This window comes from Pagrus pagrus (assembly GCF_965226575.1).
Source record: "Pagrus pagrus genome assembly, chromosome: 21".
Lineage (NCBI taxonomy): Eukaryota > Metazoa > Chordata > Actinopteri > Spariformes > Sparidae > Pagrus > Pagrus pagrus.
The window spans coordinates 19,316,768-19,333,266 of record NC_140208.1 but is presented as its reverse complement, the minus strand read 5'-3'; the positions used below and the strand labels follow the sequence as shown (position 1 = coordinate 19,333,266).

Sequence of the window (16,499 nt, the reverse complement as noted above, 5' to 3'; positions counted from 1 at the left end):
GGGCTGCAACTTTTAAAACTATATTTGATTACATTTTCGCAAATCTGCACAAATAAAAGTACGCCGAATATGTTGGTTACAAGATTGGTTATAAGAAGCATCTTTTTAGAGAACTATAACACCTTGGATACTGCCCATAAGGAGGAGGAGAAGACTAACATCCTTATCGTAGGGCTTCAAAGGACCTTTGACTTAACCAACACTACTTTATTTCTCTGCCAAATTAAGAATGCAAAAAGAGAAGATGCCCTGGTGACTACACGGTGCCTGACCTGTATAATGGCCACGTCTGGTCCATGTATCTGAAGGACAGGATCACTACTTCGGGTTTTAAAGTACCTTAAGAGCCTCCATGAGCTGTATGTCAGCAGCTCCAACTCCTGACTATGTTGGTGAGCAGGCCAAATCAGGTCAAACTACAATTTACTAACTGAACCAGCCCCTTTCACCTCGCATGTTATCTTTGCCTCACATCTCTCTCAATGCCTCCCCTTTAACTCTCCAGCGCTCCCTGGGGATGCGAGCCTGGCGGTTTTGAAAGCCTCTGAAATAGATCAATTAACTGAGACACTGAAATATTAAACGCCAATCCTCCTGCCGTTTTTATGACTTCCTAATTCAATAAATTATTACAGCGATCCTTTTAACATTAAATTTGTTTATTATAAAAAAAAGAACACTGCCAATCATCCTGACTTGGAGGGTCCTTACCACAGCGGCCCTGGTCTAATTTCAGTCTAGGCCTCTCTCACTCCTCTCACTCTCTCCTGGCTATCCTGTCTGTCACAGCCTGTCAGCCTGTCACTATCCAAAATAAGGCAAAAGGCACAAAACAAACAGAAAAGAGAAATCATGTACTGTACACGTCTGTGTTGGTTGGTCGGTCCAACACTTCGGTGCAGACTAAAATATATTTTGGATGGATTGGTATTAAACTTTGCAAAGTTATTCATGTTGCACAGAACATGAGTCATAATGACATGATGACTGACATCATGTCATTATGCACAAGAAAGCCATCAGTGCCATCATGAAGTTGACATTTTGTGGTTTTCGAGTGCTGAGCTCTTGGCAGCTGTTGGGATGGATTAGCATGAAAATCTGATCCAGACATTTGCGGCCTTTGTAAAGTTTGCACTGATACTTTTGTTTAGGATGAAGTGCCTGCCAAACTGGAGCGCCTTGGTAGCAAAAATGGTTACTGTGCACGGTTTCCAAGTCCATGTATTATAAGCCCCTTTTTCTCTGAAGTAGCTTACAAATATTGGAAGAGGAGCGTTGCATTTTTTTGGCCTTGTTTCTAAAGTGTAGTTGCTTATTTGGGCTTGCTCTGTTGCTAGACGTATATTTTTTACATGTGAGTGCATGCCAAATGGCCATAACTGTCACCAATTCGATTCCAGCTGGTGATCTTTGTTGTTTGTCGTACCCCTCTCTTTCGCCCCCAGAGAAATGACCAACAAATGGCTTGCAATTTTGTCGAAACACATCATAAATTATTGGTCAAATTTTCAGGAAAGTTGCAGTGATTGGCCAAAGAATTTATGACTATGTCAATTCCCAGGGATTGGCAAGCACAACAGATCATTCACTTCAACATGACTGCTAAAGATAAAAAACTTATTTTGAACCTCAACTTTCATCTAACCTGTACTGTAGGTGGGTTTTCTTTGTAGCCTCTCAGACCTTCTAGCGTGACCTTAGATTCTTAGCTTGTTTGTTTTCCTCTTCCACTACACATATCAGTTACTGTCTAATACAATTAGTAATTAACATACATTTTCAAACACAGCATTAACATAATAACTGTGGTGTGTGGTTTCTAAGCCATAACACCCCTGCTCACCCCCGCAGGTAACAAAGAGAAGGCGATGAAGGCCATTACGGAGAAATGAAGCCGCCAAAGCACCTCATTCTGAACAATACAGCTCGAACAACCCTTTTAATCACAAACCACCATTTGGAGCAGTCATCTGTAATGCAGCCATTACCTGCGCCATGAAATCTATTAACTCCGCAATTCAGTTTCTTTAAAATTCATCACATTGGCTCGTTTTCTGCGATAACGTAATGGGAAAGGACATCGGAGGTATTTCAAATCGAGCTGAAATGTCTGTCATTTGCTAATGTGACATCTGTGTTACAAAGTGACTGATCACACTGACGCTTTTTTCAGGGAGAGCAATTCCTGTGATCAGGAATTTCACAATGCCGCTCAGGAACTACGTGCATGCACATCATTTGTCTTAAAGGATGAGTCCGTGCAGAGTCTCTCTTCCATCACCTGAACACTCTTAAAAACCTTGACTTTCACTTTTCTTTAATTCCTCTGTTCTCGTTGTAAGTGCGCTGCCTTCTACCGAGGCATGATGCTACTTCTATTAAAAGCTCTATAATGGTTTTGCTAAACCCTTTTATTCATCCTGCTCTCTCTCCCTACATTAGTTGAATTGTACCTCCTGCCATTTGTCTGCACTGTGCTTCCAGCCTTAACCAACTTGGAGAGTTGAAGGCTAGTTGCATTTTTGAACCCGTTTGACTGCTTTGTTCCTCCGGACCTTGTGTTTCCTCTCTTGATTCAATAGATTGAGTTTATGTGACTTAATATTTCTCCATCTTTCGCCCTCCTCTGCTAATGCCTGCATCAGGTTTATCTCTCTCACTATCCCTTCTCTTATTTTACATTTCTGTCCCTCTCTTTCCTGTCCACCCCCCCTCATGCTCCTCGTCTCCCCCACAAAGTCTGCTTTCCACTTTTTTGAACGCCCCGTGGTTTCGCTCCATGTGGTGGAAATGACAAACTGTCAGCTCCACTGGGGGAAAGGAGGGGGGGGAGGAGGAGTCTGTGGCTTGTTTCTGGACTCAGCTGGACCTTGCACAGCGCCCTGTACACCAGATGGGCCTGGCAGATTGCACTGGGCTCGCTGCAACCACCGGCTCATTTGCACTGATTGTCTGGATCTTCTTGCTTTCTCATTAAAAGCTTAATGGCAGCCAAGATTGGGGTCAAAGCTGAATATAAGATACATCAATAGCTGTCCTGGGGCAAAGTATCACTTTAAGCAGCTCTGTCGCCAGGATATAATATTAGCAGTTCAGGTTCCTGTAAACCACACATACATCCAGCTTTATGTGTGTCATAGGTCATGTACCAAGTTGATATTTGTGAAGAAACTTACCATACCGCAATCACATTTTATTTTTATTACCTGACTTTCACATCGACAAGGCTGTCAAACTGGTGACTGCAGTTTGAGTCCGTGTTTGAGTAAGCGTGGAACCACGGGATATTTTTAAAGAGAACTCGTGACAATTTCCTTTGTGTTTGTGTTGACCAAAACAGGTATTTTAAGCCTAACCATGACCATGATTAGGTTGCTTCAATACACTACAAGCTAGCCAGGTGGCTCTATGGATGTAAATTGGCCACTACTTTGGTCCAGACTGATGTATCTAAACAGCAAAAGTGAAAAGTCCCAACATCCAATTGATAGTTTGGCTCCAAATTTTGTCCAGACATTCATGTTCCCCACATGATGTATCCTGATGACTTTGGCGATCACGTGACTTTTCCTCTGTTGCCATCAAGAGGGTGACATTTTGGGTGTTAAATGACCAAATACCTGCAAAACTACCATGGCATTCCCAGCAGCCTCAGCTGTATTTTGTCTTAGATGCGTACTAGAAAGTGTTAGCATGCTAACACAAGAAATTAAATCATATCAAAAATAGCAGGTGAATATTGTACCTGCTGAACGCATGTTAGCGATGTCACTGTGAGAATGTTAGCACGCTAAAGTTGGTATTGAACTTAAACTGTGCCTCGGTACAGTCAAGCTTAATGAAGCAAAGTTTGGTTTATGTGGTTATGATATCAACCACTCCACACAATAACAGCAGAGCTCTGGAAACACAGTGGCATCGCTACACCAAAGTCCAACAGGCCACGAAGCATATCAGCCGTCAGACAATCTGACAAGTTGTTAAACAACACAAGAGTTCAGCCCGTTACCGTGAGCACTTTTTGGAGGTAAAACTAAGTGAGCACCCTCAAAATGTACAAAATGAACAGGAAAACTATACGTGCACACAACCATTTGACTTCTTTCTCGACATTTTCTGCATTCACACATCTTGACAACTTACAGGTTGAGTGCAATGGCAATATTACTCAAAGGAATGACAGCCAAAACCTCAGTGATTTATATTTTGTCTCCATCTCAGCTGCCAAGCTTTCAGTGCTGTGATGTCTTTTCTTACACACTCTCTGAATCAGTGAGCACTGAGTGATGCTGAGTATACATCAGCCCCCAACAGAGAGCAACAGCCCACAAGACAGACTTTTATTCACAAGAAACAACAATAGATTATGACTCATTTGTTGTACAATCATCTATTTTAGCTTAAGGAGTGACATAACCAGCAGTCAGGAGGTGTTCCTGTATCTCTGACAAATTGATGGCTGGTCGTTCACTTGACATTTTCATCAAAACTTGTGGACAGTGTTCAATTCAGCACCTTATGTGCCTAAATCTTTTTCCTAACTCATAGCAGATGGCAGTTGAGCTGTGTGGTGGCAGCAAACTTTGGCTGTAGTGAGGAGATCCAAAGAAATATCTGTAAACGAGAGCAGAGCATATGTGCTTTGCTAATGTTTCATGTAGGGATGAAAAGAATAACAAACACTAGCAAGCAAAATGTAAGTCGACATAATTAGTGATTCTCTGGCGATTGTATGGATATATGGTCTGATACCATGGTCTGGTTAAATGCTTGATTCTGATTGGCTGCAGGGTGTCGATTAATTCCTAATATACAGACACTTATGGAACTAAACTCAAACTGTCTGTTCACTTTCCTTAATTTGCAATTAATCTTGCTATTTCAGGCTGCGGCCGACAGAACACATGACCCATCATTTGTTAATGAAAATCTTATATTGAGATATTCATTTGAGGACCATGACATGATATGGCTAGCTTGTGTTGTTTTAAAACATACCATAAAATTATATTTACCTTGGTCAACCACACACAGTTATTGTCTTTGAACCTTGCTAGCACAACGTTAGCTTACTGGCTAATAGCTGAGCGGACTCGTTTATCTCCTTTTGCTAGGTCGTATCTAAGGTTTGTCCTATTTACTGGAGTAGTGAACAACGCTTCCATTGCATAATAACCTTATGGGATTGTCATGATTGTTCCAGGTATTAGTCAAATCCTCAGGTGTTGAGTTAAAAACTTTAAATTTTGATTGTAAAATGCATGAAAATATAAATTAATGGTCTCATTTTCTTTTCTTTGGCAAGTGACAGTGACAAAAGCTGGATTGCTGAAGCCCTTTGAGGTATCCATAATGCGACACACAGCATGGTCCTAGCCTCCTATAATTGTCCATTAATTCCTGATAATGGACACCTTTGAACCATTTATTCATTTATATACCGACTTTATCCTCAATACAAGTTTTGAAATGATAAACCTTTGCCAGCGTTTCTCTCCGAAATGGATGTGTCGTGCTTCAGAATATAGATCTGCACTATAATCATTTAGTCTTTTCTTAGACACCCCACTTGCTCACTTCTACCTGTCGATGCTCAGACACGAGGCAGGGGCCGCAAACCAACCATTGGCTCGTTACGTCTCAAAGTCTGACTCACAAAAAAAAAAATGTCCATTAGTTCGCAAAGAATTGACAGCTTTCGTGACAGCTGCATTGGGGTTGCTTCCTCTCCCCTGGTCCTGCCCGTCAGACTGAATGAGCTTTATTTAAAAGTCAGTAACAGACGGACAACTCGGAGGAGCTGGTCTGAAGCTCCCCGGGAGCCTTGTTAAAGATCAGCGAGGGTAAACTGTTGCACTGACAGATCAGAATAACACCGGGCAACTGGCCAGCCACACACACAGACACACACGCATTTGTAGCCACGGATAACGCGAACACACATGTGATTTTTACATGTACACACTCATTTACACACAAATTTGTACCTGCATGCAATCACACGCAAGCACACACTCATACATAAAGATACAACAGGACCACGTACACAACAATCGCACATTAAGATGCTATCTGGTATGCTGCTGAACACAACACTGCCTGTACGGCGGTGTGTACGTCTGTGCGTGTTCCAAAACACCTGCTCAGTCAGCTTGGCCTGAGGCACACTGCTGTCTGTACTCAGTGGGGTTGTTCGAGGTATAACTGCTACAAACACATACACACTCAGGCACACACACAGGGGAATAGCTCATGGCTGTCCCGCCACCCGCTGTGTGAGAGGCAGGCTCATTTTCCCACCCAGTGGTTAGCCTCTCGCTTAAGGGAACCTGCACATCACAGAGCCTCCGGCGAATGCTTTCGCGCACACACACGTAGCAGTCTATCAAATCAGCTGCGACTTGAGTGGTTCTTTTTTCTTTCCCAACAGGAAAGAGGGCGCAGCGGGGAGACTGCTGCTGTCAGTCACACATTTGTAGAAAACAAGGGCAACGAAACGTCAGTCAGAAAATTTTGTTTGTGTCAGGAGGAGATAAAAGGTAGAGGGAGCAATGTCAGTCATAATCAAACAGGCTCACACTGACAAACACACAGGAGTCCTACCGTTGGCGTCGCGGTAGTAAGCATGTGTGACACTCCGGAAACGCTCCTGTCCAGCAGTGTCCCAGATCTACAAAAGGAGGAACAAGAGGATATCTTGATCATCATCATCATCACCATCAAGTAGCATAATATTTAGCCAACATAATCTCATGGGATGGTATATAAATAGCAGGCCACTTTTAAGAGCATTGCGTGTGTCGTATCATGCATTTTAAGCTGTTTGCTTGTCATCTGACAACATCCGCTGTTTATGAGTTTTGGACGTGCAGCAAAGGATGAATTCGGCTTACTTTTGTCATGTCACCTGTTTTCATTGTCACGTGACCTTCAGCATCCTTATGGCATACATAAAGACGTGGTCACAGTTTGTTTATGTTTAGGCATTTAACTACTGGGTTAGGTTTAGGAAAAGACTGTTGTTTTGGTTAAAATATGTTTACTGGCTTTACTTATGTGACATGACTTACATCATGTACATGACACAAGCTAAATATGTTTAGTTAAGGACAAACAGTGGGGTCAAGATACTTCTATTTTACATTTGTTTCAAATGTCATGATATTTTTTATTACAATTGATAATATCAGATTAATCTTGTCCATGAAATTCAGAATAAAGTATTTGGTATTTCCCCCCTTTGTTTGAATGACAGCATGCACTCGACCTGGCAAGGACTCCACAAGTTTTTGAAAAACCTGATGACTCATGTTATCCCAGCATGATTTGACTGTGTTCCACAAAGCGTCTTTTCCTGACACAAAATGCTTGGCTTTCTCATTCTTCAAGCGCCCCCATAAATGTTTGATGCGGCTGAGGTCAGGTGACTGCGGAGGAAAGTCTTTGACAGACAGGACTGCTTGGTCTTCTTTGGCCCTGGGGTGGAGCCAATTAAGTGTAGGTGTCCAACTACAGAGGAGGCAAAACACTCCCAGACCTGTAATTTGCCGCCACCGTGTTTCACTGTAGGTTTGAAGCACTGTGGTATCATTCTCTCTCCTGTTCGACTCCTTGCATGCACCCTTCTGTTACTGCCATAAACCTCTAACTTGCATTCATCATTAAATCAGACTTTTTTTTCCCAGTCATCCACTGTGAAATTCTGGTATTTCTTAGCCCACCTAAAGCATTTGGCCTTGTTTCCTCTTCTGAGAAGTGGTTTAGAAACTGCTACCTGTCCTCTGACACCACTACAAGGCAGCCTTCTGTTGACAGGACTTTTGTGGATGAAGCACTGTGTGTATCTCTCAGGGAACCAAGCGTGATGTATTGATCTTCTGAGGGTGTGGTCACTTTGGGTTTGCCTGATCGTACTTTGGAGACAACTGATCCACTTTCTGAAAGAATCTCAGAGTTGCCCCATAGAAACCTTGAGTCTAGCCATGTTTTGATGTTGAGAAAGCCCCTCTTTGCTTAGAAAAACTATTGGACTAGTGACAGCTTCATTTACTTTTTGAATCCTCAAACCTTCTAATTGTATAAAGATTTATGTGAAAATATCAGAGATTTTCAGTAGGGTCTCAGACTTTTTGTGGGCGGCATTACATGACACCAGTAAAAACCAAAAATGCTTTGATAGCACACAAAATGACTCAAGAATTAAAATGAAGAGTTGAATTAAAATGGGAGCAGCACCTCTAAGCCATCATAATGTAATGTTCTAATTCAACCATTTTGTGTTAAAGTTTTTAAGTAGTTAAAAAGTGCGTCAATGCCTGCAAGTTTCATTAAACTCCTTCTAAGGAAATCACTGGAATTATAACGTTTGACAGATAGACTGATGGATGAACACAGATCCATTAAAGATGAGAAATATGATGGGCGACAGTGAACGTGAGTGTTGTGTAATTGAAGTGGAAAACTCATCAGACAGTATCTAATGCTGCTCTTGAACGTCGAGGATTCATCAGCATCTCTGTCTGTCCCTCGCTGATAACTTCCAGGCCTGATAATCTGATGGAAAGTCGGCTATTCCCTTTAGTGTCTTCAGTCAGGCAGAGCAGCCGGCTAATTGACTGATAGAGATTAACTAAGGCCTCATTAAGTCATCGTTCGGGCTCCCTCGCCCTCCCACAGCAGGCAATGAAGATGTATGGGAGGTATTTTCGCCATGGGAAACAGTTGCCAGTGATTTGTGCAGAACACAGACGTAAACTTGCCTAGACGGAAATGAGACCAGACGCTCCATTTAAATAGACTAAAAGATTATAGCTGGATCTATGTTGTAGTTCTTACCTGCAGCTTCACCTTCACAGCGTCGATGCTCATTACTTTATTCTGAAAGACAAAAGAGAAGCATAATGGAGAGAAGTTAAAAAACTCAAGAAAGTGATCACCGCTCCACACAAGTGAGTAAAAACAGCTATCTAAAACATTACAGAGGCATCAGAACCAGACTAAATGATGCTTTCAAGTGCTGCCAGGGAAACGGGAAGCTCTTTTCTAAAAGGAATACGTTTGGCAAGCGATTCCAGTGGCATAGAGATGTGTTATGGTCGGCTTTTTGTGACCACAGTTGGTGTAATAAGGGCTTGGCCTCTGCCGCGAGACGCTCTTTTATCACTGAGATGTTGTCGACACACTGTACTATCTCCTGTGCCGATGTACGCACACACACCTTTTGTTATGATGAAAACTTTTGTTTCAGGGAGTTGCATCATTTACTAACACCGTGGCTGCCAAGCAGTTTAACATAAAGCACACACACACACACACACACACACACACACACACACACACACAGTCAGGCACAATAGCTTTTCAATAGCTCTGCGATATCTTTTCATGAAGAAAACACTTGGTTGTAGGGACATTTTTCAAAATAACACCAAGTTAATGGTCACCAGTTGCAGCTTCTCCTGCATTATTTTTCAACTATTCTAGTAGATGGAGAGAAGATCTAATTTTGCCATCTATCATTACAGGGGTTGAGATAAAATTGGCAAACAAGATGGATGAGCAGAGCGCCTCGGTCAGGACCCAGTGGGAATATCAGGAGCCCTGTCTAATGTGTTTCACCGAGATAAAGGCAGAAATGCGTCAAGGAAGCAGGTTTCCAGCTGTTGCAAGCAAAATTGTTCTTTCTCTGCATTCCAAACATGTTTTGTTATCCTGTTGTGAAATGTGAACTGCTCAGCATACATCACTGCCCATCAGATGCTTGCTGGGATGCCACTGCTGTGCTTGATGATCATCCCTAGGCGCTTCATACATTTGCTCCATCCTGACAGTCATCCAATATCTTCCTCTTGGGACGAAGTATATCAGGATGGTGGAATATTTGCATGCAAATGCTAAGGTTGCATGCACTCTAATGTTCCCCAGTTGATTAGACCACCAATTTGCTATTCAGTAACCTGCTTTCTGTCTCTGTGGGGCAAAAGGAGAAGACAGAGAGAGCTCTCCGACTGCACGAGCAGAATCAGTTGTGGGGTTTTTTTGTTGCAGAAGAAAAAGTCAGTTCATACAATGAGTCACTGGGAGATTTTAGAAAGCCCTTAATGGGAAGATGATGGCTTCAAGAGAGGAAAATTCTGAAATTAGCACAATCAAAGCTTAAATCGACCGTTCGCTAACCGCTTCCCAGAGCAGCGATTGTCCAATCCTAGCATAACTGAATTGGTTTGGCTTTCTCCATTCAGTACGCTGAAGCAATGTGCATTAGGCTCTAGTAAGAGTGATATACACCATCGTAATAGTTTAGAGGTGCCTTTATTCTAGCCTTGTCATATAAAACACAGATATGAAAGTGTAAAGAATGGATTACAATATGTCTTTATTGACTTAAATCAAGTGGTAAACGATCTTTACATCCTCACCTACAACTCCAATTCCAAAACTGTTGGGAAGCTTATTCTGAACTGATGATGTCAGCAAGAAGTTAAGTCAAACAAGTTGGGACAGGGGCAACAAAATACTGAGAAAGTTATGGAATGCTCTAAAAACACCTGTTTGAGATGATTAACAGGTAAACATGTTAATTGGTAACAGGTATTATGATTGTGTATCAAAAGGGCAGCCCTGAAAGGCTCAGTCTTTCACAAGCGATGACGAGGTGAGGTTTACTACTTTGTGAAAGACTTGAATGCACTCTGGAACAATTTATAAAACCATTCTGTCTTTATTGATGTCTTACAAAGCATCCGACCCTTTTTAAGAATCTGTTCTGCCATTATCTCAAATCAAGGTTACAGAATATGCTTTAAAAAATCTATGTTCACGACTAGCCAGTCCACTGGAAAGTATCTCCCTACTGTGTGGAAGTCCAGGATGTTATCAAAGTTTAGGCTAACGTTAGCCTCCGTGTCCTGCTGTTTATCGGAACAGCCGCAGCAGGTGCTACCCGTGATAGTGTTTCATTTTCCAAACATCTCTGTAAGTCTTATCTTGTGTAATGTAAAAGTAAAAGGATCTTTTTGAAAATGAGCAGTTTGAACTTGGGCTGGGAGTGGGAACTCTGTCACCATTATTACTGTAAACTGCATATGTGCCGTGTGAGAATGGAAAGCTTAGCAGGAAGGGTAACAGTAAGGCGGGCGGGGATTAGTGAACAGTCAATTTCCCATGAGAATTGAGAATCTATGATAAGAACAGCCATCAAGGTATTTCCCCTTATCGGTAGCTTTAACATGAAGTGCATGTCACCACACTGTGAGTCAAGAATGTAAAACTATATTGATAAATATGCTGAATGTTTAGAATATTTCTGCATGTATGTCCTTCCCGAGACCTACTGATGTGAGCACAATTACTTTTGTTTCCAGAAAACATCTGTAATGAGCAGATAATAGCTTGGAGCCACTATGGTTACAAGGTTTTGCATTTTTTTCTAGTAGAGCCAAAGAGTAGACTGTCAACACGCTGACCAATAGTCCAGTTACTATTGGATGGGGAATGAAGGGATCAAAAGGGCAATCAAGTCTTTCTCTTTCAGTGAAGCTGAGAAGAAACCAATACCGCAAGAAGGATGACTATGATAGGAAGGAAATAGCAGATCTACGGATCATTTGGGTTTCATAAAAACAGGAAAAGAGCCAGCAGCTTAAAACATCTTATCTGTTGCCCCGGTCTTAACAGCAGAGAAACTGAAGTTATGATTGCTTTTCACTCACAGATACAAAAAAAAAGTATTTTTCATTGAGGCGGCATATCCAGTCTCTCAAACGCAGCTTACCACACGTTGGTAGGTCAAACAGCAAGAAGACCTCCTTAGTAATGAAAGAAAGCTCCAGAATATACTGTAAGCAGTAAAAAGCCATGTCAACGTATGTGAATAACATTGATCATCTCGTCCCACTAGCAGAGCAATATGCCCTTCCACGCCACAAAAAAACATTACTGAGGCACAAAAGTTCTAGTTCTACTACTAATCTGAGAAACATGACAAAGAGCTCATGGCGTTGACCTGGCCTCCAAATTTCACTGATCCCAATCTGATTTAGTGCTGGAACAAGTCTGATCCGTGGTGGCCCTCCCACAGGATTCAGAGGATCTGCTGTTAACTCCACAGGACACCTTCAAAGGTCCTGTGTCCGTGCCAGAGCGAATCTGATCCACAGTAGGGCCTCCATAGATTGGACTTGCTCTGGCACATCACATTGATGCTTAATTGGTTTGGGATCTGGGGAGTTTGGAAGCCAGGTTGATGTCCTGTGCCCTTTGTCACGTTCCTCTGCCCATTTCTGAGTAGTTTTTACAGTGTGGCAGGTTGCATTGTCCCACTGGGGGGAAACTGCCATCTGAGTTCTATTGCCATGAGGGATTGTACTTGGTCTGCAACAGTTATTGAGTGGGTAGTGTGTGTCAAGTGGCATCCACATATGTGCCAGAACCCATGGTTACCAAGCAGATCATTGCATTTTAACCAGATGATCAATATTATTCACTTCACTTGGCTGTGGTTTTTAATGTATTGGCTGATCGGTGTATTTCGTCACTCTGCTTAACGCTGCTTCTATTTCTTACCTTTTTAACTATATTGTTAATTTTTAGCTATTGTTATTGTTTGTTTTTTTTGTAATATTCTGTCCTTTGGCTGCTGTGGCAAACAAATGTACCCATTGTGGGACAATAAAGGAATACTGATTCTGATTCTGATTGCCTGCCCCAAAAGTTTCTTTAGGTCTACATACATTTTTCTGCTTTGGAGTTAAACTGTAGATTCAAAGGCTGTGCTGTTGAGCGTGAAGCCTTGAGCATTGGCTCATTCTCTAACAACATACTTTCCTTCATTTTTAATGCTTTTCATGCATATTGCATGGGATGTGGTGAGTTATTGTTTAGTTTACCTTGGAAATGGGAAACGCTTAACATCTTTTAAGCCTCATTTGCTGCATTTCTACTGCAGTAGACAGAAAAGAGTAACTGCCAAAGGGCGGGAACAAACAATGAGGTTTGCGGTGCAAAACAGTTTATGCCCACCATAGCTTGGGAGAAGACTTCTTATGATGACTTGTGCGGTTTTCTGGAGGGTTACAGATTATAACCTTAATTAGCAATCGAAGGAACATTCCTGCAGGGCACTACATTCACTGAAAAGTACATGTAAGAAGGAAGGACCCTTCAATGCCTCCAGGTACCAGCTGTTTTAATGGCTGTGGTACCCTAAAACCAGCATCAAATCTCAGCCACTTGAAGTGAGTGGTAAAGTTACAACGCATGATCCGTGTTTAATTTTTCTAAAAGTTTTAGTCCATGTTTAGACGGACAACAGCCCTGTGTGGAAAAACACAGCAGCAACCCTGACAGCTCACAGTCAGATCTACCTGCGAAAAGAAAAAACAGAACAGAAGATCTGTGTTACACTATGCATAACTCTTCATTGGGGAAGTTAATGGGGCCCAGGTTTAATGTTTTCATTTACAATATTTCATTGTAATAAACTAGAAATAATATATTCATATATGTCATGTTTTACAGGAAGCAATGAGCAAAATGCCACCATGGGTAATGGAAATACAGGAATCTGGAGTTGATTAAAAATTCACACAGGGTGGATTGTACAGGTGCAGCCGTTCCAAATCCATTTGCTGCTGCACTTTGGCTCCACCACCAAGGGGAAGTGTTGGCACTCCATTCAAATGTCCAGGCACAGATGTTTCAGGGCTTTCAACAATTATAAGTTACCAGTAATGGCTAATGGAGTCACTGAAGGTTTGCTCAAATGTGCAGTTTATCTGTTTTTTCATGCAGGATTCACAACTGAAATGACTGTGTTAATGTCTGATATTGAAGCTGGAGTGTCTGAGTGACACTGTGTTACTAATGTTTTACTTTACACCGGAGTAAAGATGTTAGCAGCACTGTGTGTAGGCTGGGTGTTTACATAACTGTGAGTGCATGCATAGCACCATCCTGCAGAACGTTTCAGCTCTGATGTGAAGTCAATCAGATGTCTGATGAACAGAGGTAGATATGTGAACGAGGTTTTATGAATAAATTCATGACTTACAGAAACGTATGGCTCTGACCATGGACCGATGTTTTTCTATTCAGATGAAAGTAGGCAGATTACAGTTTCCTGTTTTAGACGAGTCCCATCTTTTACTGTCTTACAACCATTTTTGTTAAAATCATGCATATCATAAGCAACCTATAAATCAAGTGGATTTGACGTGTCCATGTCTTATGCAACTTGTTTTAAGCTCAGTTATACTTGTGAGGGAATGTCATCGTTAGTCATCATTTTCCAGCAGGGTCACTGATGAACTGTTGTAAACATAAAATCTACAGCTTTATTTTGCACACGCACTAAATCAGCACTGTCATATCTACTGTGTTGTTGAACAAAAAGCAAACAGAAGCTGGGCAGCTGTGTTCAGGATGTATGATATACAAGGACATACATGTGAACAGCACACCTGTAGACAAGTAGACACGAACCCACACACAAAACATAGACGGGCCGGCGTTTGTCAAGTGTCTCAGTTATAAAATCAGTCCTCAAGGCCAAAACATTTCAGAGTAAAAGCATGTTATGTAAGCATGTAAAAAGCCTCTTTTTTTCCACTTTTTTTTGGAATGCAAAGAAAACACATCCAAAGTCCTCTCAAGCTCACAGCTACAGGGAACAGCAGCTTTACAACGCTGATGACTGAATGTCATTACAGACAATTTCACCAGTAATTCGTGTATTTAATATTGCAGAGCAAAAATTAAGAGTTGTATTGATATAGTGACATGCCTCTAGGCATGGGAGTGTTGGGTCACTTGGGTCCAGACTGAAATGTCTCGACAAATAACCAATGGTTTGTTCTATATTTTTTACCAGGCATTCTTTGTCCCCTGAGGATGACTCCGACAGACTTAAGTGATCCCCTGACGTTTCCTATAGACATCATGACTCATGAGGTCAAAATGCAGGACAAGATGCAGCATTGTTTTAAAATGATATGAAGGATGCAAGCATTAACTTGACTGAGTCAAGCTCATTTTTTCAAGCCACATGAATTGCTTCCCAGTTTTTTGTTGTGACCTTCAATCCAAACAACATATAATTATGAGATTACAGTGGTTAATCAATAATTCAGGGACCTATATATTAGTTGCCTACACACATATAGACTGCACACATTAAAAGGTCCCATATTGTAGAAAGTGAGACTTCCTGTCTTTTTGATTATAAGCGGGACTAGCGCTATATCAATGATGTGAAAGTCTCAAATTCTGCATTCGGAAGTGGTGCCTTCAAATGCGCCGTCTGGACATCCATAAGGTTGTGATGTCACAGCTATACAGTGACCGCCCTCAGCCACGCCCCCAGCACGGCCGTGGTTGTAAAAACACCAGCAGAGTTGATGTGGGAGCACGTTAGGTGGTGCCTGCTCAGGCCTGTGAGAGCTGACCAATCAGAGCAGACTGGGCTTTTCGGGAGGGTGCCTTGAAGAGACAGGAGCCAAAACAGAGCGCTCACACAGAGGGTGAATATGTGTGCTGCAGTAATGGACGGTATGAGAAAAATAATGTGTATTTTGAGAGTTAAAGAATGTAAACATTTTCTAGTATATACCCTAAATAAAACTGAGCATAATTAAGCCCTTTAAAATGCATGCGATTTTCTGCATTTCAATATTTTTCAATATTTCAAACACAGCTGTCAAAGTCATCTTGATTTGTAAAATATAGGAGGCTTTACAATTAACTCAGATCCAACTCTGACGTGTGAGTGAGTTTAGTCATAGTTGAACTTTCTGGAGCACTCAAATACAAGACCAGGCACCACTTCCCTTGCTCAGTGCTTATGAAAATTGTTCATCATTTTTGCCAAAAACATCAGAAAAGTTTGTCAGATCCTAGGATTCTTGACCACAACATTGTCTATCAAAAGACTGCAGCAGCAAGTCAGATTATTAGCCATTTTTACCCTTATACTTGTAAATGAATAGATATAAATGAATCGGAGTGCAGTAGTACACTCTCTTGTCCCCTCATTTATAACAGTAAGCAACAATCTGCATGGTCACTGTTTACCATTATTCAACATGAGGCTCAAATTCAATCTCATCTCCCTTCGTCTTCTCTCCTCACAGACTCCCCATCTCTCACCCTCCTTCCTTTCCCTCTCTCATTTCAGTCCTCTTACATTATGATCAGGTCTCCCAGAGATGCTCAATAATGACAATACAATAAGTGATCAACGTGGAGAGCAGAGGAGGGAGGGATGTCTGAGAAAGAAGTCAAAACAGTAATTAAAATTTAAATAAAAAGAGCTAATTGTGTGTGATTAGGGGAGCTTGTCTTTCTTTTTCTCTCCGTGAAAAATATCTTCTAAACAGCCATCTGTTGCAGCAGAAAACTACAGTCTCAGAGGGCCATTTTTCTAAGAACATCCACATAACAGAACAAGCCCTCTGGTCGGACATACAAAACAACAACGAGCTAAGTGTGAGCTCAAGGAT

General features: G+C 41.6%; 1 protein-coding gene across 1 annotated transcript in view; it reads right to left on the bottom strand.

Moving 5' to 3' along the window:
* rab26 (RAB26, member RAS oncogene family) overlaps positions 1-16,499 on the bottom strand; it is a 100,258-nt gene that overhangs the window by 47,947 nt on the left and 35,812 nt on the right. The window contains exons 3-4 of the mRNA XM_084342845.1: positions 8,839-8,880; positions 6,607-6,673 (exon numbers count right to left, since the gene is read on the bottom strand). Coding sequence (XP_084198971.1) covers positions 6,607-6,673; positions 8,839-8,880 — 109 coding nt within the window. The remainder of the gene's footprint in view (positions 1-6,606; positions 6,674-8,838; positions 8,881-16,499) is intronic.